This window comes from Cherax quadricarinatus, chromosome 76, assembly GCF_038502225.1.
Source record: "Cherax quadricarinatus isolate ZL_2023a chromosome 76, ASM3850222v1, whole genome shotgun sequence".
Classification (NCBI taxonomy): domain Eukaryota; kingdom Metazoa; phylum Arthropoda; class Malacostraca; order Decapoda; family Parastacidae; genus Cherax; species Cherax quadricarinatus.
This window is the reverse complement of record NC_091367.1, coordinates 12,895,729-12,918,723: the sequence shown is the minus strand read 5'-3', so window position 1 is coordinate 12,918,723 and position 22,995 is coordinate 12,895,729. Positions and strand designations below refer to the sequence as shown.

General features: G+C 46.9%; 1 protein-coding gene across 7 annotated transcripts in view; it reads right to left on the bottom strand.

The window, feature by feature from the left end:
* LOC128703690 (serine-rich adhesin for platelets-like) overlaps window positions 1-22,995 on the bottom strand; it is a 616,714-nt gene that overhangs the window by 448,250 nt on the left and 145,469 nt on the right. For 2 of the 7 annotated variants that reach the window (XM_070101303.1, XM_070101306.1), the window contains exons 1-2: window positions 10,709-10,787; window positions 32-6,719 (exon numbers count right to left, since the gene is read on the bottom strand). The exons of 1 other annotated variant lie outside the window; for it this stretch is intronic. In XM_070101303.1, the coding sequence (XP_069957404.1) occupies window positions 32-6,509 (6,478 nt within the window). In that variant the 5' untranslated portion in view covers window positions 6,510-6,719; window positions 10,709-10,787. Of the gene's footprint in view, window positions 1-31; window positions 6,720-10,653; window positions 10,788-10,927; window positions 10,947-22,995 lie in introns of those variants that run through there. 4 more of the 7 variants (XM_070101305.1, XM_070101307.1, XM_070101309.1 and 1 more) reach the window with 4 other exon arrangements.

Below are 22,995 nucleotides of genomic sequence, written 5' to 3'. Positions count from 1 at the left end.
AGAGAATGGTAGGCGAGAGAGATATACTTACCATGGTGTAGTTTTCGATCCTCCGGACCCAGAAGCGGCTCTTCTTCCTTCGAAATTTTCTTAACTTTGACTTTCGCCTTCGAGTGTTCACTTGTTCCGGCATCCTTTACAGCCTCAGTCTTCTTTCTCTGGCTTCTGGTCTTTTTGCCGGACCGCGCCGGTCTTTTTTCAGTCTCTAGGGGTACCTTGCCCAGGGACCCGTTGGCCTTAATGTGGTCAAGGTGCGTTTCCTCAGACGAGGTTTCCTCTCTGCCCGATGACTTTAACTCCGGTGACGATGGCTGAGGTTTCACCGAATCGGTGACTAATATTTCGTAGGAGGTTTCCGGGTTGGCTATGTGTATGGCTTGCTCAAGGTTGTAGTTGTGAGGCATAACGGAGGAGGAGGAGGGAGAGGCTTCCAGCATCAGAGGGCCGCTCGTGTCATCTAGGGAGGTATGTGTTGTGTTGTCATGGATGCTCATCTCTGCTCTGTCCTCCTCCTCCTCATCCTCCCCACTACCCACCCTTATGTTCAACTTTCTTATTTTGGAGAGAATTGTTGCCTCTCTCTCATGTTTTCTAGCATCGTCTTCAGTGATAGCTGGAGATTCTGTGCTGGGGCGCCGTTGCCCGGATTCCTCCAGGGTGATCCGGGCTTGGTGCGGGTTTAAAGCTCTTTGAAAAAATAGTTTTCCAGCTGCAGTGTTGAGTTCCGTAACATCATATTGAGCTGCTGTGTTGGCCTTGTAAGCTCGTGGTGCATCAACAGAGCAGTTGTCTGAAGAGGCCTCGTGGGGATGTGGGATAGAAGTCTTCTTAGATGGATACTCAGAGGCATCAAGTTCCTTAGGGAATATTTTATCATCTTTGTTCCTCTCTGTGATATCAGCAGAGTGAGCCATGCCATCAGGCACATCAAGTGGCTCAGTGATCGAAACTCCAGTAGGGCAGTCTTCAGTAGAAATTTTTCCTATATATTTCTTCCCTTCCTTCGAAGTACCATCTTCACAAAACTGACTTGAAGTTTCTGGAGAGCAAGACCTGGCTACATCCCTGGACGATTCGAAGCCTAATTTGTCTTCGCTGAAGGAGGCAGTGTCACCACGCTGTGGACTTTCATGGTCATCCATATTGGATCTCTCTGGTTGAGGAGTTGAATTTCTGGGAAACCAAGGGGCAAAAGAAGAGTCTAGGTCTTCAACACCATTATCTTCCTCCTCCTCCTCCTCCTCCTCCTCCTCCTCCTCTTCCACCTCATCCCTCTCCTCCTCCTCTTTCTTATGCTTCTCCTCCTTTTCTTCCTCATGTTCCCCCCTTTTTTCCTTCTCTGACTTCACAGTGTGGGTTTCCCAAATCTGAGTCACACCATTCATAGCTTCAAACTGTAATCTGTTAACTGGATGCTGCTCAGAATATTTCTCTGAGACTTTCTCTTTCAGTTCAGGCAAAATGTGGGGCGTCCACGGACCATCGTTCCCATCATCTGCAAAAAGGGGAGGAGGAGCGACGATTGGAAGACAGTCGAAGTCAGTTATGGGAGATCCAGGTGCCTCTTGATGTACCTCGAGATTCCAGGCATCAGTGACATCAAAGTTCCAGACAGCAGCGACGTCCTCTGGTACAGTCCCAGGCACAAGAACAAGGTTTCCCGGGGTTTCATCAGGAAGGTCTTGTATACTCGAGTGTGGCGCCTCCGACTGTGACAACTGTGGCTGCTGCAGTGGAGGAGGTTTAAGCAGATATGCTGGAGGTGGCTCTCGTGGGGGTGGAGGAGGAACTTCCGGGACCTCCATGTTCTCCAACTCCTTCAGGAGTCGTATTGGAGACCCAGCTTGGTGCTGCTGTGATGGAAGCAAATGTGGAAAATGTGTCAGAGAAACATCCAGCAGTTGTGGTTGAAGAGTTTCTTGGAGCTGTGATGGAGAAACTTCATTGAGAGGAATTTGAGAAAATTCTGAAAGTTGCTCTGACGACACTGCTGGTAACTTCACTGCAGAAGACTTATGGAAATGTGTTGGAGAAATTTTTGGAATTTGTGTAGAAGAACGCTTTGAATACCTTGATGGAGATGGCTCCGCATACTCTGCTGATGGACCCTCCAGCTGTGTTGGCGGTGGCTGTCGTGGAGGTGGAGGAGGCACCTCCAACTTCTCCATGTTTTCCAACTCCTTCAACATTTGTGTAGGAGACTGACCTTGAAGCTTTGATGGAGATACCTGTGTTGGAAAAGCTTTAGGGATCATTGTTGTAGAAGTTTTTTTGAGCTGCACTGGCGCTTTCGAAGTCTTTTTTGGAGCTCTGTCAAGCTTTGTTGGGGTTTTTGAAAGCTGTGGACGTTTTTGTTGTATTGAAGGTTTTGGTAGCTTTGTTGGAGGATTTGGGATTTGTGTTGACAAAGGTTTTGCAAGCTGTCTTGGAGAAGCCTTTGGAAGTTTCAATGAGAGATCTTTTTGCAGAGATGATGGAGAGGGTTCTGGGTGTTTTGTTGGGGAACCTTCTGGGCACTGTGTTGGAGGTGGCTGTCGAGGAAGAGGAGGAGGAACCTCTGGTATCTCCATGTTTTCCAACTTTTTCAGAATCTGTATTGGAGACTCGTTTTTCCCACGTGATGGAGAAGTCTTTGGAAGCTTAGCTGGAGAAGTCTTTTGTGGCATTATAGAGGTCTTCCTGTCCAGCTCGTTAAAAAGCTGCAGTGGAGACTGCTGTTGGAGATACAGTTGAATATCTTCCTGGAGCTGTGTCAATGGTGACATTGCTGACTGTGGTGAAGGAGGCTTTTGAGACTGCGATAAATATCGTGGGATCTGACTTCGAAATGATTTCAAAGGTTCTTTTGGAGAAGGCTCTGGAGGCTGTATAGGAAAAGTTTCTTGTACTCGTGATGAAGATGCTTCCGTGAGTTGCGCCAAAGACACTTCCGCCCTCGGTGTCGAGGTTGCTTCGCAGAGGTGGTCCAAGTAACGTAACGAAGAGGTTCGTTCTGGCGGCGTTGGAGGAGGGAAACGTGATGGTGGTGGAGGTACATGAGGAACCTCCATCTTCTCCAACTCTTCGAAAATGTGAGACAACCTCGCCTTGACTCTCATTTCGATGATATCATCGTCAAAATAATCAATCTCCTCCTTCTGCTGCTGCTTCATGCGAAGTTTGATGGGCACTTCAGGCACTCTCAATGATGGTATTGAGAAGTCAGCTTCTTTGGGAGCCGGAGAGCTTGATTCTAAGGGTATCAACAGAGATGGCGAGCTAGGCGGCGACTCGAACACTTCCGAATTGGCTGGTGACTCTGATACCGGTGATTCAATCAAAGGCTCTTGTGATTCCGAGAGACTTGGAGATCTATTCTCCCGTACAAGTGAGCTAGGTACTGGTGAAGTAGACGTCGGCTCCTCTATTGGTGCCTCAGACAAAGGCACTCCCACAGGCCGTCTGGACGAACACTCCAGCAAAGGTGATGAAGGTGGCTCTGGTGTGAACTTGGCATCCTGTGCTAAAGGTTGAGCGATGCTCCGAGATGACCCAGGGCTGAGAGGAGACGAGAGACTGCTCTGGGACAATACCGTACTAGCAGCTGAAATTGTGCTGTGAGGAGAAGACATAGTGCTGCGAGGAGAAGACATCGTGCTGTGAGGAGACACAACCATGCTGTTAGAAGAGACTGTGTTGTAAGGATACGACACACCACTGTAAACAGCCGGAGGTGTTATCGGAGGCGGAGGGGGAGGACAGGAAGGTCTGGTAACGCTACCAGTCCTTGATCTGGAGGACACACCTCTCTTCCTTACTGACCTTCCTCCGTGATCTTTCGAGGGTAAGATTTTAACCTTCATTTCTTCCACTGGCGAAATTTCTGACCTCAATTTCTCTGGTGGCATAATTTCCACCTCTGGTTCTTCCACTGGCAAAATGCCCCCACTGGCGTTTTCTAATTTTAAAGCATCTTTCCGTAATTCTTCAGCTGATAAAACTTTCATTTCTGGAAGTACCTTTGGTGCTGGAACTTCCACTTCTGGAAGTACCTTTCTTTCCGAAATTTCCACTTCTGGAAGTACATTTGGTGCTAGAACTTCCACTTCTGGAAGTACCTTTGGTTCTGGAACTTCCACTTCTAGAAGTACCTTTGGTGCTGGAATTTCCATTTCTGGAAGTACCGTTGGTGTTGGAACTTCCGCTTCTGGAAGTGCATTTGGCGTTGGAACTTCTATTTCTGGAATTACCTGTGGTGCTGGAACTTCTATTTCTGGAATTACCTGTGGTGCTGGAACTTCCGTTTCTGGAAGTACCTTTGGTAGCGGAACTTTCACTTCCGGAAGTAGCCTTGGTTCTGGAATTTTCACTTCTGGAACTACCTTTGGTTCTGAAACTTCTACTTCTGCTAGTGTCTTTGGTGTTGGAACTTCTACTTCTGGCAGTACCCTTTGTTCTGGAACTTTCACTTCTGAAACTTTCACTTTTGGCAGCACCTTTGGTTCTGGTACTTTCACTTCTGAAAGTACCTTTGGTGCTGGAACTTCTGCTTCTGGAAGTACCTTTGGTGTTGGAACTCCCACTCCTGGAAATACCTTTGGTGCTGGAATTTCCACTTCTGGAACTTCCACTTCTTTAAGTGCCTTTGGTTTTGTAACTTCCACTTCTGCAAGTACCTTTGGTTCTGGAGCTTCCACTTCCGGAAGTACATTTAATGCTGTGATTTCCACTTCTGGAAGTACCTTTGGTGCTGGAACTTCCACTCCTGGAAGTACCTTTGGTTTTGGAACTTCCACTTCTGTTAGTACCTTTGGTTCCAGACCTTCCACTTCTGGAAGTACCTTTAGTTCTGGAACTTCCAATTCTGGAAGTACCTTTGGTGCTGGAGCCTCCACTTCTGGCAGTACCTTTGGTGCTGGAGCCTCCACTTCTGGCAGTACTTTTGGTGCTGGAGCCTCCACTCCTGGCAGTACCTTTGGTGCTGGAGCCTCCACTTCTGGCAGTACCTTTGGTGCTGGAGCCTCCACTTCTGGCAGTACCTTTGGTGCTGGAGCCTCCACTTCTGGCAGTACCATTGCTGCTGCATCACTTGTGACTATATTCTTTGCTGTCATCACTTTTCCTTCTTGTTTCTTTGGTGTCAAAGCTAAAATTTTTGGTTCTTTTGAAATGACCTTCAATTCTGGTTCCTTTAGTGCCAAGGTTGAATTCTTTGGCGTCAGTACTTCAACTTCTTGTTCCCCTGACGTCAAGAATTTCGCAGTGGAGTCCTGTGATGGAACTTTCAAATACTTCTTGGACCCCAAAAGTTCCTCAGGAATCGAAGTTGGTTCCTCAGACGTCATCGTCAGCGAGGGTAGTCGGTCACTGGACTGATTCAGTGGGGAACTGAGGAAGATGCTGTCAAGATCAGTCTCCAGATAAGGCTTCACTACCGTCTCCAAGTCTATTTCAGCCTGAAGACTGCCCAAGACCTCGTAATCAGCGGTGATTACATTCTTCGTCTCTATCGAGGAGTCAGGTGTCCTCCCTGTGCTTGTGATCTGCGAAGCTTGGACATCTTGGTCTGGAGAATCGTGGAGAACCTCTGTTGAAGAGGCATCCAGCCAGAACTCTGTTGGTGAGACATCGTCGAGGGCCTCTGTTGATGAGATATCATACAGGAGCTCTGCTGATGAGATGTCAAGGAGGGCCTCTGATGACGAGAAAGAATGGTGCTCAATATCTACGGTAGTAACATTGAGGCCATCGGTACATGCGACAGACGAGTCGAGGGAAAGGTTGTGACCGTCCGCAGCGTCGACCGAGAATTGGGAGAGATCGTCTTCGCCCTCTGGTTCGGTATCGTCCATAGCTTCGATCATGTTACGATACGAAGAGCGCGAGGAACGACCACGCTGTTCCCAGTCTTCAGGGGCTGCCTCGCTACTGGTCTCCTGTGCCAGATCATTCCTTCCCTGACTTGAGTTCTCTTCAGCTGGCTGCCTCTGGGTAACAATCTCCTCGGAGAACTCCTCGTGGTAAACCACGTGACTTGTGGTAGAAGTAATCCCCGTTCTGTATACAGTTCTGGCACCTCTCTGTCCCTCAGCCACCATCACCGCCTCCTCCTGCCACTGTTCCGCCTCCTCCCCCTCACTTCTTCCTCTTCCTACGTCGTGTAGCTTCCTGGGTCGTGCAGAAGGGGCTGCCAATAGCTTCTTAATAGCACTGGTCTCTCTCTGCATAGCAAACAGATCTCGCTGTATGGACGCCAAGGTCTCCCTGGCGTTCTTGTCCAAGGCGCCATATTCCGGTTCTTTCCTGGCCTCTACAACAGTGATCTCTGCTTCATCGGGAGAGTCATAGTCTCCGCTGGAGTCAGAAGCGCTCACGTCTCCATCTCCATCCGAGGCTGTCTTAAAATGTTCATACTCAAGGGTAAACCCAAGCTGTTCCTCGGATCTTTCAAGGGCGACATCCACAGGCACCTGCCACCCTAGCCCTGGAGGACGAGCCAGGAAACTAGTCTCCCTCCACTGTTTAGCCATCGTTGAGGGGGACCTCGATGCACTCAAGCCTCCACTATAATCAGTACTGTCTCCTAATATTCAGTCTTGAATCAGCCATTACAGCTCGATTACTTTTTAAGACTTCACAGCTGAAATGATAAACAAAAACAATCTCTTTTTTTTCTGAGACTTTCGCAAATTTCAGCTGAGTTTCCATGTTAGTTTCATAGTTCAGTGTTCAGTCTGAAACTTCATAAAATATTCACATTAGTTATACCACTATACTTGTGTCACAGTTGGAGGAAACACGTGCAGGGCTGCACACCTGCCATAACACTTGCGTAAGTGACCAATATCCATCATCTACATTACTTACCACTACTACCATCATAGCCATCACTAAGTAGTGTCAGCAGCACCACACCCTGTGTCACTGACTACACCACCACCACACCCTGTGTCACTGACTACACCACCACCACACCCTGTATCACTGACTACACCACCACCACACCCTGTATCACTGACTACACCACCACCACACCCTGTATCACTGACTACACCACCACCACACCCTGTGTCACTGACTACACCACCACCACACCCTGTATCACTGACTACACCACCACCACACCCTGTATCACTGACTACACCACCACCACACCCTGTGTCACTGACTACACCACCACCACACCCTGTATCACTGACTACACCACCACCACACCCTGTATCACTGACTACAACCACCACCACACCCTGTATCACTGACTACACCACCACCACACCCTGTATCACTGACTACACCACCATCACACCCTGTATCACTGACTACACCACCACCACACCCTGTATCACTGACTACAACCACCACCACACCCTGTATCACTGACTACACCACCACCACACCCTGTATCACTGACTACACCACCACCACACCCTGTACCACTGACTACACCACCACCACACCCTGTATCACTGACTACACCACCACCACACCCTGTACCACTGACTACACCACCACCACACCCTGTATCACTGACTACACCACCACCACACCCTGTACCACTGACTACACCACCACCACACCCTGTACCACTGACTACACCACCACCACACCCTGTACCACTGACTACAACCACCACCACACCCTGTATCACTGACTATAACCACCACCACACCCTGTATCAATGACTACAACCACCACCACACCCTGTATCACTGACTACAACCACCACCACACCCTGTATCACTGACTACAACCACCACCACACCCTGTATCACTGACTACAACCACCACCACACCCTGTATCACTGACTACAACCACCACCACACCCTGTACCACTGACTACAACCACCACCACACCCTGTACCACTTACTACAACCATCACCATACCCTGTACCACTGACTACAACCACCACCACACCCTGTATCACCGACTACAACTATCACCACACCCTGTACCACTGACAACAACCACCACCACCACACCCTGTACTACCACACCTTATACCACTGACTACACAACCATCACCACACCCTGTACCACTGACTACAACCACCACCGCACCCTGTATCACTGACCACAACTACCACCACACCCTGCACCACTGATCACAACAACCGCCAAACCCCATACCACTGATCACAACTACCACCACACCCTGCACCACAACTACCACCACACCTTGTACCACTGACCACAGCCAGCATCATCACGCCTTGTTCATCACACATTGTTCCACTGACTCACATTATTACTAAACCCACCAATGACCTCCACTACCTCATGTACAACTGGTTCACACCGCCACCACCACTGCCACCAACAGCCATCACCATCACCACCACCACTACTAACCCACCCTACCATCACCACTACTAACCCACGCTAACACCACCCCTACTAACCCACGCTACCATCACCACTACTAACCCACGCTACCATCACCACCACCCCTACTAACCCACGCTAACACCACCACTACTAACCCACGCTACCACCACCACTACTAACCCACGCTAACACCACCACTACTAACCCACGCTACCACCACCACTACTAACCCACGCTACCATCACCACTACTAACCCACGCTACCATCACCACCAACATCCCTGACCCACACCCACACTACGTACCCACTTCACCTTCTCACAACTTTCAACACCACCTGAGCCCCACTGGACCACCCACCACCTACCACTGCTCAGCCCTTCCACTCAGTGTCTTCCACTCTGACATTCTCTGACTCTGAACCCGGCGCTGACACACTGTGTAACTGCCCTGACGACACTTTGCCAGGGCAGTGTGCTGGCACCACCACGCAGGTACAGTCAGCTACCAGCACTCAGGTACAGTCAGGTACAACATTCCAAAACATCCCTCTCATAACTTTTGTGTCGAGAACTTCCGTATCCTGCTTCCTTTATTGTCTCTACTACCACTACTACCACCACACCTACAACCACTACCACCACTACTACAACCACTACCACAACCACTGCCACCACCACTATCACCACTACTACCACCACCACTACCACCACCACTACCACCACTACTACCACCACTACTACCACCACTACTACCACCACTACTACCACCACTACTACCACCACTACTACCATCACTACCACCACCACTACCACCACTACTACCACTATTACAATCACTACCACCACCACCACCACTACCACCACCACTACTACAACCACTACTACAAGAGCTACCACCGCCAACAACAGGTACGTAATTAACGTAATTAACACTATTACTACCGTATATGAACACCATCCTCACGTGAGCACCACCAGCAGAACACCACCATCCTAGTGCGAGCACCACCACTAGAACACCACCATCCACACGTGAGCGCCAGCACCAGAACACCACCATCCACACGTGAACACCGCCACCAGAACACCACCATCCACATGTGAGCGCCAGCACCAGAACACCACCATCCTCACGTGAGCACCACCAGCAGAACACCACCATCCTTACGTGAGCACAACCACCAGAACACCACCATCCTCACTTGAGCACCACCACCAGAACACCACCATCTTCACGTGAACACCAGAACACCACCATCCTCAAGTGAGCACCACCACCAGAACACCACCATCCTCACGTGAGCACCACCGCCAGAACACCACCATCTTCACGTGAGCACCACAACCAGAACACCACCATCTTCACGTGAACATCACCACCAGAACACCACCATCCTCACTTGAGCACCACCACTAGAACACCACCATCCTCATGTGAGCACCACCACCAGAACACCACCATCCTCACGTGAGCACCACCATTAGAACACCACCATCCTCACGTGAGCACCACCACTAGAACACCCTCATGTGAGCACCACCACTAGAACACCCCCATCCTCACGTGAGCACCACCACCAGAACACCACCATCCTCACGTGAGCACCACCACCAGAACACCACCATCCTCACGTGAGCACCACCATTAGAACACCATCCTCACGTGAGCACCACCACTAGAACACCACCATCCTCATGTGAGCACCACCATTAGAACACCACCATCCTCACGTGAGCACCACCACCAGAACACCACCATCCTCACGTGAGCACCACCACCAGAACACCACCATCCTCACGTGAGCACCACCACCAGAACATCACCATCCTCACGTGAGCACCACCACCAGAACACCACCATCCTCACGTGAATACCACCACCTGAACACCACCATCCCCACGTGAGCACCACCACAACACCACCATCCTCAAGTGAACACCACCAACAGAACACCACCATCCTCACGTGAACACCACCCCAGAACACCTCAATCCCCACGTGAACACCACCACGTGAACACCACCATCCTCACGTGAACACCACCACCAGAACACCACCATCCTCACGTGAACACCACCAGAACACCATCACAACCTTCACACTGTCAACAGTATCTCACTGAACACTGCCTTTGCCAACACCAGCACAAAAAAATTCCAGTTTCTCGCCACCATGACGCAAATCTGCCATGGGCACACTACCATCACCATCGCAAAAAAAAGCACTAAACCCACATGGGTATCCACTTTGAGTATACCTGGGGTATCAACTCCCCCATTTGTTAATTTACTTTCTGCACACGTTAAAAAAATGAATTTAAGAGGTAACTCAGTCATTTTTTACAGGTATTATGAAATCACTTTTGGTACAAGGGAGAGGTTCAAAGCGGTGTAAATACAAGATTTGTGCCAGCCAGCGAGGCCTGCCACTGCCCACCACTGCCCTGCCCTCCACACACTGGCTTCTGAATGTCAGTAGACGCAACAGCGGCAGCAGCAGCAGCAGAGAAATTAATATGGCTCAGCACGTCACCTCCTCCTGCTTGGCATGACCACTGCTTATCTCACTACGTGTTCGATTCGCTTAATATCACCACCTGCACCACCACTAGCACCACCTCCACACTTCTCACTCCGCCTCCTGCAGAGGAAAATGCTTCACTGGAGGTCACGGAGAGACGCAACGATCACACACAGAAAACTGCAGCAATCTCCCTCTCTTATCTTATCACACTCGAACGCAGCCACTATCAGTATTCTGTGGTGATAACATCTGCTTCATCAGGACCAGCTACGTATATGTGACAGCACTTATGTGTTACATCAGTAATATATGGTAATGTATCCACAATAATGTATCACCTATGATACATGCACAGCTGCTTAGTCTAAGTCTCTCGACTGCACGAGAAACTTGAGAGTCACTGAGAATGCAGTCTGCCTGTGTACTAACATCTGGAAAACTCTGAACTCTAAAATGAGGATGAATGTAAACTCTCAGCGTATATATACCAGTGGATTAAACTGAGGTACATGTTTATCAGCGAATAACACTTTTATATATATATATATATATATATATATATATATATATATATATATATATATATATATATATATATATATATATATATATATATCAAAATATACACTGCTTTCTATACACACTGAGACATATACTCCTCTCATTGTAAAGTATCAAACCTCTAGAGTTTTCATACTCTAGCAGCCCAGCCTGGGCGAAAGTCTCCCTGTTGACTGCCTAGCCAACCAGACTGTTGCTGCTGGCGGCCTGTTGACCCAACATATCCATCATAACTTGACTCACGAAATCGTAATGACACGATTGCAAACAAACCATACATCGCGGGTTCAATCCCGGCCGGGGTATGGTTTATATCCATCATAGCCTGGATGATCTGGTACTTGGAGGAGGTAGTGATCCAGCGTCCTCTTGACAGCTTCACTTATTCCGGTAATATTTTTTTTATTTCTGCTGGTTTCTATCAGCTGGCAGCAGGTTGATACAGTGTTCTCTTACTGTACCCACGACACCCCTGCTTTTCACTAGGTAAGATAAGATAAGATAAGATTTCGTTCGGATTTTTAACCCCGGAGGGTTAGCCACCCAGGATAACCCAAGAAAGTCAGTGCGTCATCGAGGACTGTCTAACTTATTTCCATTGGGGTCCTCAATCTTGTCCCCCAGGATGCGACCCACACCAGTCGACTAACACCCAGGTACCTATTTGCTGCTAGGTGAACAGGACAACAGGTGTAAGGAAACGTGTCGAATGTTTCCACCCGCCGGGAATCAAACCCGGGACCTCCGGGTTTATTTCACATTCCCTCCAATATTTCCCACTCTAGTATGCTGTTATGGCTGTGTGTAGATTTGCGAACAGGATTTCTAGTATCCTCCAAGTGTATATTATTGTATATATTTCCTCTCCAGAGAGTATTTTTCCAGTTCTTTAGGTGTTCGTAGTAGTTAAGTATTTTATTCGTTCTACGCGGGTGGTAAATGCTCTCTGCATTTTTCCAGCTGGCGTTATTAGGCCTTTTACATGTTCTTTTCGTTCTATGTGGTGAACCTCTCTGTGTTTTATATACTGTTCTTCCTTTGAATTCTTCATTTTAATCAAGCTAAAAATTTTACAATTTCTGGGTAAAAAATCCCCAATAACGATCTATGTATCGTCATTGTAAAACGTAAATAATCCTCATGCAGCATTTCAGCGTAGACAATACACTCGGAAAATATAATCAGGAGTGGCAGGTATGTGGTGATTGTTTGCAAAAATAATTTGTTGAGCCAACACGAGAATATTGTTACGTAAACACAGCGCCAGGCTGAGGTCGACACAAAAAATTCTCTCCTCAAATAGTGATAGAAAATGGACCAGTTACAGTGAGAGAAAATGTTAAGATTATTAAGGATAACTATACTAAAACAAAGAGACATGACTTTTTTGTTGCCAGAATTGAAGGAAGATAAAGAGGAAGAAGACAAAGACAAAGACGGACAACAACAAGAACCAGAACACCAATAACAACAACAAGAATTTTGTTGGAATTATTAACTCAGGATAACCCAACAAAGTTAGTGCGTCATCGAGGATTTTCTGGCTTATTTCCATTGTGGTCCTTTACTACTGTCCCCCAGGATGTCACCTACACCAGTTGATTAGCACTCAGGTACCTCCTAACAGCTAGGTTAACAGGGCAGAAGGTGTGAGATGACTAACACTCAGATAGCTACTCACAGCAAGGTGAACAGGGACAGCAGGTGGAAGATGACTAATACCCAGGTACCTACTTCCAGCAAGGTGAACAGGGACAGCAGGTGGAAGATGACTAACACCCAGGTACCTACTTACAGCAAGGTTAACAGGGACAGCAGGTGGAAGATGACTAATACCCAGGTACCTACTTCCAGCAAGGTGAACAGGGACAGCAGGTGGAAGATGACTAACACCCAGGTACCTACTTCCAGCAAGGTGAACAGGGACAGCAGGTGGAAGATGACTAACACCCAGGTACCTACTTACAGCAAGGTTAACAGGGACAGCAGGTATAAGGAAACATGTAAGATGACTAACACCCAGGTACCTACTTACAGCAAGGTTAACAGGGACAGCGCTTCCACTCGTGCCGGGGATTGAACTCAGGTCCTTTACAGATGCCAGCCCATAACGCTACCACTTAAGCCACAATTCCCTATCTAGATTTAACCTAGAATAACCCAACAAATTCAAACATCTGCCTAGTCAGCAGGTTGAATTCTACAAAGCCTATACCAGAGGGGTGTATATCAAGTGGTGAAAAGGTTACCTGCAGCGTTCATGAGCATCGTATAGTAGATAGGTTTTCAACTCTATTAGTTCACTAACCAAAGGTCAGTTCTTAATAAAAAGCTTTCAAATAGCCAGACCTATAGCGACAGTGAATTCCAGTGACTTGTCAGGTTTAACAGGTTACACTGTGATGTTAAAGATCACAGGTAACAAGTCAGGTCTGACAGATCACAGTTTTGATGTTAAAGGTCACAGGTAACAAGTCAGGTCTGACAGGTCACACTGTGATGTTAAAGATCACAGGTAACAAGTCAGGTTTGACAGGTCACACTGTGATGTTAAAGATCACAGGTAACAAGTCAGGTTTGACAGGTCACACTGTGATGTTAAAGATCACAGGTAACAAGTCAGGTTTGACAGATCACAGTTTTGATGTTAAAGGTCACAGGTAACAAGTCAGGTCTGACAGGTCACACTTGTGATGTTAAAGATCGCAGGTAACAAGTCAGGTTTGACAGGTCACAGATCTAATAGTAAGTTCATTCAGATATACACAAATACAGTTACATAGAATTATCATACTTATCAGCATATGTGTAGAGAACCTGGGATAACCCAAAAAAAAGTCACACATAGTGACTTATTTCCATTGGGGTCCTTTTAATATCTCATTATTATATTGTAAAGGAGATAATATCTGATTATTATACTATAAAGGAGATATACTAGGAATACGGTAAATTGACTTATTTATATTTATATGTGTGTTAGCTAAATTATATAAAAAAAAATATTCTCATCCCTTTCTGTCGCTACAGTCATTAGGTACCTTTAGGTTAGGTTAGGTAAGGTTCGTCAGGAAACAGGACAAATGTTTCCTGACGCGGGTCTTAGTCAGATGATGACCCGCATTTGGAGCTTTTGGTCATCTGACCGAGGCCTTCCGCTGGCTTACCGGTCCACCCCTTTAAAAATTATGGTCATTTATAACCATTGTTATTAGGTACCTTTTGGCTCTCATCTTGAACTGGCTCATGTTATGACTGGCTTGACATGTGCAGGCAGTCTGTTCCATTCCTTTATTGCTGTACAATAAAAGGTGTTTGAAGCCTGGCCACTGACTGTGGCTACTACAAAGTTGTGCTCTCTCCCCCTAGTACTATGATTGTTTTGGTTAGGTTCGTCAGGAAACAGGACAAATGTTTCCTGACGCGGGTCTTAGTCAGATGATGACCCGCCTTTGGAGTTTTTGGTCATCTGACCGAGGCCTTCCGCTGACTTACCGGTCCACCCCTTTAAAAATTATGGTCACTTATAACCAGTCTGTCTATATATTGTTTTGGTTCCCAGACTTGACAAAATTGGCAGCAACATATTCTGGACACTGGAGAATTTTATAAACTTGATTTAACTTCAGTTGTTTTACTCTGTCTTCAACATTCAGTAACTCTGATTTCAGCATTCAAAGGTCAAAGGTTACAAATAAGGTCTGACAGGTCGCAGTTCTGATGGTAAAGGTTACAGGTAAGGTATGAGCCTTCAGGAACCTCAACAAGGTTATTTAACAACCTAATAAATGAGATAGGTGAGTCCTATCCTGGAGTACGCAGCACCATCACACAGCCTACACCTGAGGAAGCATGTCAGGAAACAGGATCAAGTGTAGAGATTAGCAACAAAACTAGTCCGGGCGCTAAGTTAACTGAGGAAAGAATAAGTGAATAGAATATTTACAGACATGACATGGTGGACAGAGAAAGACTGAGGCGGGAAACAGGTACATAAGCGTACAGCTGGAAGTTACAAGAGGCAGAAAATTAGTGCACAAGGTTACAGTTGGAAGTTTAAGAGGCAGGAAACAGGTACACAGGTACAGTTGGAAGTTACAAGAGGCTGCAAACGGGTACACTTCCCAGTTGGAAGTTCAAGACACAAATTAACCACACTGATGTCAGGAAATACTTTCCCAGATTTAGAACAGTCAGACAATGGAATGACCTAGACGAAAACATTGTTACCTGTCGTTTACCTGTAGCCACTTGCGGAGCACAGTCCTGGTCTCATCCCCGAGTCCGGTCCCAGACCGCCGCCCGATTAAACTTAATACACTGCTTTAGGAGTTGGTACGACAGGGCTGGGTAGGTAGACACTGATGTAGACACACACATGTAGCAGTTCAGACACACCCACAATGAGACGTTTCACTCACAATGAGACGTTTCACCCATAATGAGACGTTTCACCCACAGTGAGACGTTTCACCCACAATGAGACGTTTCACCCACCACAGTGAGACGTTTCACCCACAATGAGACTTTTCACCCATAGGGGAACGTTTCACCCACAGTGGCACGCTTCACCCACATTAGAACGTTTCACCCAGAAGAGAAAGTTTCGCATCACAATGGAACGTTTCGTATCACAGTAGAATGTTTCACCTACAGTGAAATGTTTCGCCCACAGTGGGTTCTACTAAACCAGGGCTGACCAAAGTGTGGCCAGGGACCGTGATTCGACCCCCATTCACCACAAACAGGCAAGACATCGCCACTGGTACTAAAAGCTTGTTTGTAGAGGCGAGAGTCCTGATATTAAAGTGCAAAGGTGAGACCTTAAAGGTCACATGTAAGACCTTATAAGCCAGAGATCAGCAGTCAGGTGAGACGGTGAGGGGAGAAAGTTGAGAGAATAATTGAAGAGTGAGGGGGGGAGAGAGACAGACAGACAGAGAGAGAGAGAGAGAGAGAGAGAGAGAGAGAGAGAGAGAGAGAGAGAGAGAGAGAGAGAGAGAGAGAGAGAGAGAGAGAGAAGAGAGAGAGAGAGAGAGAGAGAGAGAGAGAGAGAGAGAGAGAGAGATAAGAGAGAGAGAGAGAGAGAGAGAGAGAAGAGGAAGAGAGAGAGGAAGAGCGAGACGAATAGAGAGAGGATGAGAGAGAGAGAGAGAGAGAGAGAGAGAGAGAGAGAGAGAGAGAGAGAGAGAGAGAGAGAGAGAGAGAGAGAGAGAGAGAGAGAGAGAGAGAGAGAGAGAGAGAGAGAGAGAGAGAGAGAGAGAGAGAGAGAGAGAGAGAGAGAGAAGAGAGAGAGGAGAGAGAGAGAGAGAGAGAGAGAGAGAGAGAGAGAGAGAGAGAGAGAGAGAGAGAGAGAGGATAAATGGGGTGGCTCAAAACATCGGTATCACAGAAGAGGAAGAAACAGAAGAAACATCAGGTCTGTGTAGAGCTTCATAACGTCAGTAACTGCGCGAAACATCGTCACTGATGACAGTGTACTTTTGTATCCAAAACTACCTATGATATACCTGTGATCAGTTTCTAGAGCTAACTTCTACGAAATCGGGTTAAAATCTGCTAAATCGGGTTAAAATCTACGAAATCGGATTAAAATTCTACAAAATTTGATTAAATTCTGGTATGACACATTTGGAACAGCTGGTGTGGCACATTTCGAGCAGCACAGGACTCCACGGTAACGACCCACGACCCTCACCTGAGCTGGAGTCGTTAGTGTGTCATACTTGTGGTCGTTAATTGTATGTTGTACTTGTGAGGATGTGTTATACTTGTGTTGTGGTCGTTAACCATAATCTATCCTTGGGGGTCGTTTGTGTGTGCGTTATATACTGGCCTGTGTTGAGTTAAGATAAGATTTCGTTCGGATTTTTAACCCCGGAGGGTTAGCCACCCAGGATAGCCCAAGAAAGTCAGTGCGTCATCGAGGACTGTCTAACTTATTTCCATTGAGGTCCTTATCTTGTCCCCCAGGATGCGACCCACACCAGTCGACTAACACCCAGGTACCTATTTGCTGCTAGGTGAACAGGACAACAGGTGTAAGGAAACGTGTCGAAATGTTTCCACCCGCCGGGAATCGAACCCGGGCCCTCCGTGTGTGAAGCGGGAGCTTTAGCCACCAGGCCACCGGGCCTGTGACCCTTCCTGTGGTCGTCATAGAAATAGACCTAAGACGACCAGTAAACAATTCTAATGCTCTTTTCTTCCTTCTTTAGAAGTACGACCACTAGAGGTGTAGGACCATCAGAAGTGTACGACCACGAGAGGTGTACGACAACTGGAGGACTACGACTAGAGTACGACCAATAGAGTAGGATGACTAAGGTGTACGACCACTAGGGTACAACCAGTAGAGTACGAGAAGAGTACGACCACTAAAGGTGGCTAGCAGCAGGAGTGACGTGAACTCTCGGGTGTGTATACGTGGCGAGGTATATACCTCTCAAGTGTATATACACAGATATACTCCTCTCAGTGTATATACACTGAGATATACACCTTTGTAATTATACATAACGTTCTCTCAAACACCACCGTGGACGTGACACCGCGGACGTGACACCGTGGACGTGACACCGCGGACGTGACACTATGGATGTGACACCGCCATGGACGTGACACCATGGACGTGACATCGTGGACGTGGCACCATGGATGTGACACCGTGGACGTGACACCATGGACGTGACACCGTGGACGTGACAACGTGACGTGACACCGTGGACGTGACACAGTGACGTGACAACGTGACGTGACACCATAACGTGACACCGTGACGTGACACAGTGTATGTGGCACCGTGAACGTGACACTGTGACGTGACACCGTGGACGTGACACCATGGACGTGACACCATGGACGTGACACCGTGACGTGACACCATTTACGTGACACCGTGGACGTGACACCGTGACGTGACACCATTTACGTGACACCGTGGACGTGACACCATGTGACACCGTGGACGTGATACCTTGGACATGACACCGTGGACATGACACCGTGGACATGACACCGTGGAGGGCTAGTTCAGAAAGTAGCTGCTGGAGTTCAATCCTACTGAGTGGCGAGTGATGAAAATGCAACGAGTCTGCAGCACCAGCATGGAGCCATCGCCAGGTCCCCGCACATAACCCTGACAAAGTTTAAAGACTTTCCACAGACTAGTCTCGGAGCTAGAAGACAAGAGCTTCGAGTAGAGGATTAAAGAGCTAAACCCGGCGGGGTATGGTTGCTAATGGAAGAACGAAGGATTATCTGATACGTCCCCGCGGCCCGGTCCTAGACCAGGCTTTGTGGATCAAGGCCTGATCACCCAGCTGATGAAAAGTCTTGGGCCCCTTACGTTTATCGTGTCATTTCTTGGTGTATTCATTGTGCTGGCTAATCAGGGAAGCCATGGCCACGACGTAGAAGGTACCTGGAGGGTGTTCTGGGGGCGGTGACCCCCGAACACCCTCCAGGTAGGGCTAAAATGACTGACCTCTGAAAAAGGTCAACAACAGCTGTACAACACTCTGTGAGAGGTCAAACAGGGGAGACATCACGACGTACAAAATACCCTGAAGCTTCGAAAGAATACAAGAGACTAGACTGTTCCACAGGCGGGACACTGGTACTGAAGGGCGCACCTGGAAACTCAAGACACAGTCTAGTCACTGGAATGTTAGGAAGTATTTCTTCAGCCTCGTGGTGGTCAGGAAGTGGAATGACCTGGATGAAGAAGTGGTGGAGGCATGCACAGCTTTAAGGATGGGTATGACACAAGCCAGGAGACCAGAGATCAGTAATGCCGATCAAGGTAGTGAAGTAGACGGCGTCTGGAGCTGAGGCTCGACCCCCATAAACGCATCTGGGGTAGTACAATACGTCACACCTGGGTTTGAGGCGTTAACTCAGGGGATATCTGGAGGTGGGGGGTGATGGGGGAGGGAAGGAGGTCCTTTCCCCAGAGATGGGGAGATCCTTCCCTCTATACTCCCACCCTGGGCGGTACTTCCCTCCCTTACTCTCCTGGAGCGATACTTTCCTTCCTTATCACCCTGAGGGGGTACTTCCCTCCCATACTCCCCTGGGGCGGTACTTTCCTCCCATGTACCTGATGGAGGAGGATGGGAGGGGGGGACCTTCCCCGTCTTCCAGGATAAGGGTAAGACCCTCCCAGCTGGTCACCCAACACAGGTCGACACACACCACTAATGTTATGTCAACAACAGCTGGTTAGGCACAGATGGAGCAGCTGGGAGGGAGGGAGAGATAATAATAATAAAAATAATAATAATAATAATAATAATAATAATAATAATAATAATAATAATAATAATAATAATAGTAATAATAATAATAATAATAATAATTTTTACAAGTACACGATACAACTTATACAGACCATAGCTGACATCAGTAACATACTATACAGAAAGCCCCTGGTTATGCAGAGCATTTTCCGCAACTTAAGTTGATCTTGTCCCCCAGGATGCGACCCACACCAGTCGACTAACACCCAGGTACCTACTTTACTGATAGGTGAACAGCAGGTACATTCTACTGGTCAATCACTCTATGTGAAAAGAAATATGTTCTACTGTCCTCTCAACTCCACGTTTTTCTCAATTTGCAACCCTGACTTTTTGCTATCAGTGTCATAAGTTAGCTAAAGCTAACTTATGACACTGAACTTGACCATCATCATTACTGATTCTATGTCATCACTGAAGGCTCCTGACTCACATAATGACTAACATGCTGATTGGAGAAGCCAGATATAGATAGTCAAAAATTGGGGAAAAAGGAATTAATGTACAATTGTTATGGATTCCGTCACACATTGGATTACTCCTTCATGATAAAGTTGATATGTTAGCCAAGAAGATTACCTGAAGGAGAATGTAGATAATAACTTTATATATCTGTGTCTAGCATTAGGAATAATATTAGCAGAGAAGTAAATAATGAAACTGAGTGTTATAGGAATGCAATTAGAAGCCTGAGTAAATCTATACCCACTATAACATGAACGTAGATAAGTACGTTTATGGAGCAACTTGTAATGTAAACACTGACTGATGTTGTAGTGGCCAGGCTTAGGCTTGGTCACAAGTACTGATTGATGTTGTAGTGGCCAGGCTTAGGCTTGGTTACAAGTACTGACTGATGTTGTAGTGGCCAGGCTTAGGCTTGGTTACAAGTACTGACTGATGTTGTAGTGGCCAGGCTTAGGCTTGGTTACAAGTACTGACTGATGTTGTAGTGACCAGGCTTAGGCTTGGTTACAAGTACTGACTGATGTTGTAGTGGCCAGGCTTAGGCTTGGTTACAAGTACTGACTGATGTTGTAGTGGCCAGGCTTAGGCTTGGTTACAAGTACTGACACATGCTGTAGTGGCCAGGCTTAGGCTTGGTTACAAGTACTGACTGATGTTGTAGTGGCCAGGCTTAGGCTTGGTTACAAGTACTGACTGATGTTGTAGTGGCCAGGCTTAGGCTTGGTTACAAGTACTGACACATGCTGTAGTGGCCAGGCTTAGGCTTGGTTACAAGTACTGACTGATGTTGTAGTGGCCAGGCTTAGGCTTGGTTACAAGTACTGACTGATGTTGTAGTGGCCAGGCTTAGGCTTGGTTACAAGTACTGACTGATGTTGTAGTGGCCAGGCTTAGGCTTGGTTACAAGTACTGACTGATGTTGTAGTGGCCAGGCTTAGGCTTGGTTACAGTACTGACTGATGTTGTAGTGGCCAGGCTTAGGCTTGGTTACAAGTACTGACTGATGTTGTAGTGGCCAGGCTTAGGCTTGGTTAAAGTACTGACTGATGTTGTAGTGGCCAGGCTTAGGCTTGGTTACAAGTACTGACTGATGTTGTAGTGGCCAGGCTTAGGCTTGGTTACAAGTACTGACTGATGTTGTAGTGGCCAGGCTTAGGCTTGGTTACAAGTACTGACTGATGTTGTAGTGGCCAGGCTTAGGCTTGGTTACAGTACTGACTGATGTTGTAGTGGCCAGGCTTAGGCTTGGTTACAAGTACTGACTGATGTTGTAGTGGCCAGGCTTAGGCTTGGTTAAAGTACTGACTGATGTTGTAGTGGCCAGGCTTAGGCTTGGTTACAAGTACTGACTGATGTTGTAGTGGCCAGGCTTAGGCTTGGTTACAAGTACTGACTGATGTTGTAGTGGCCAGGCTTAGGCTTGGTTACAAGTACTGACTGATGTTGTAGTGGCCAGGCTTAGGCTTGGTTACAAGTACTGACTGATGTTGTAGTGGCCAGGCTTAGGCTTGGTTACAAGTACTGACTGATGTTGTAGTGGCCAGGCTTAGGCTTGGTTACAAGTACTGACTGATGTTGTAGTGGCCAGGCTTAGGCTTGGTTACAAGTACTGACTGATGTTGTAGTGGCCAGGCTTAGGCTTGGTTACAGTACTGACTGATGTTGTAGTGGCCAGGCTTAGGCTTGGTTACAAGTACTGACTGATGTTGTAGTGGCCAGGCTTAGGCTTGGTTACAGTACTGACTGATGTTGTAGTGGCCAGGCTTAGGCTTGGTTACAAGTACTTCTGGCAGTCTGGCAGACACATAGATCATGATCAAACCAAATACAAAGTATGTGGCCAACACTATGGTCACTATCTTGAACACTATGTGCTTAATTGTCCAATTATTGGGGAATAAAGAAACAGACAGTATAATAGCCTATGTGACACGTCAAGGTTTCTTATTAATTAAAATAAGATACCAGACATATTAAGTAAATTTCCTAAATTTGCTTGTAACAGATAAGTGAACTGTAGATATAAATCCAGATGTGCTCCTGTAAACTCTCTTAAAAGGGCCCTAGTTCCTAGGCTTTTTGTGCATCCATATGTCCTTACGCTACCGTCCACAGGATGGATGTGAGGTGCACAATAAACTAGCCACTTCGATAACAAGATCTATATCTGTCGCAGGTTCTAAGAAATCTTTATCTACTCTTTCAAGGTCTTTAAAGACTTTATACGTTGTGATCATATCTCCTCTCTTCCCGGCACTAACTAATGTGGTCATCTCTAATGCTGACAAACTTTTATCATAATTTATTTTTTTTTAAGCTCTGGCAGCCATCTTGCAGCTTCTAATTGAACCTTTTCTAACTTCTCCGCATGTTTTATAGATGTGGGCGCCACACACACAGCTGCTGCACCCAGCTGTTTTGGTGCCACATATCACACGCAGCTGTCTTCATGTTTCGTCACCCATGTGTTTGAAAGTGATTTTTTATGGTTTGTTAGTGTAAGAGACCAGTTTGTTCACAATTTCATTGATATGATCTTCCAGTGATAATGATTTGTTAATATTAAATCCTAGCTCTCTCTCTCTCTCTCTCTCTCTCTCTCTCTCTCTCTCTCTCTCTCTCTCTCTCTCTCTGATGCTTTCAATATTTTCTCTCTGTGTATATTCTTCACGTGTCCTGATTTCACTTTCTTTCATTTCCATTAAATATCTTGCAGGAATATCTCGCACGTAGGAGAGGGAAGCTTATCACGACGTTTCGCTCCGATGTGAACCATTAACAAAGACACACACAGTGTGACTTTGTAAATAGTCAAAGTCGGACCGAAACGTCG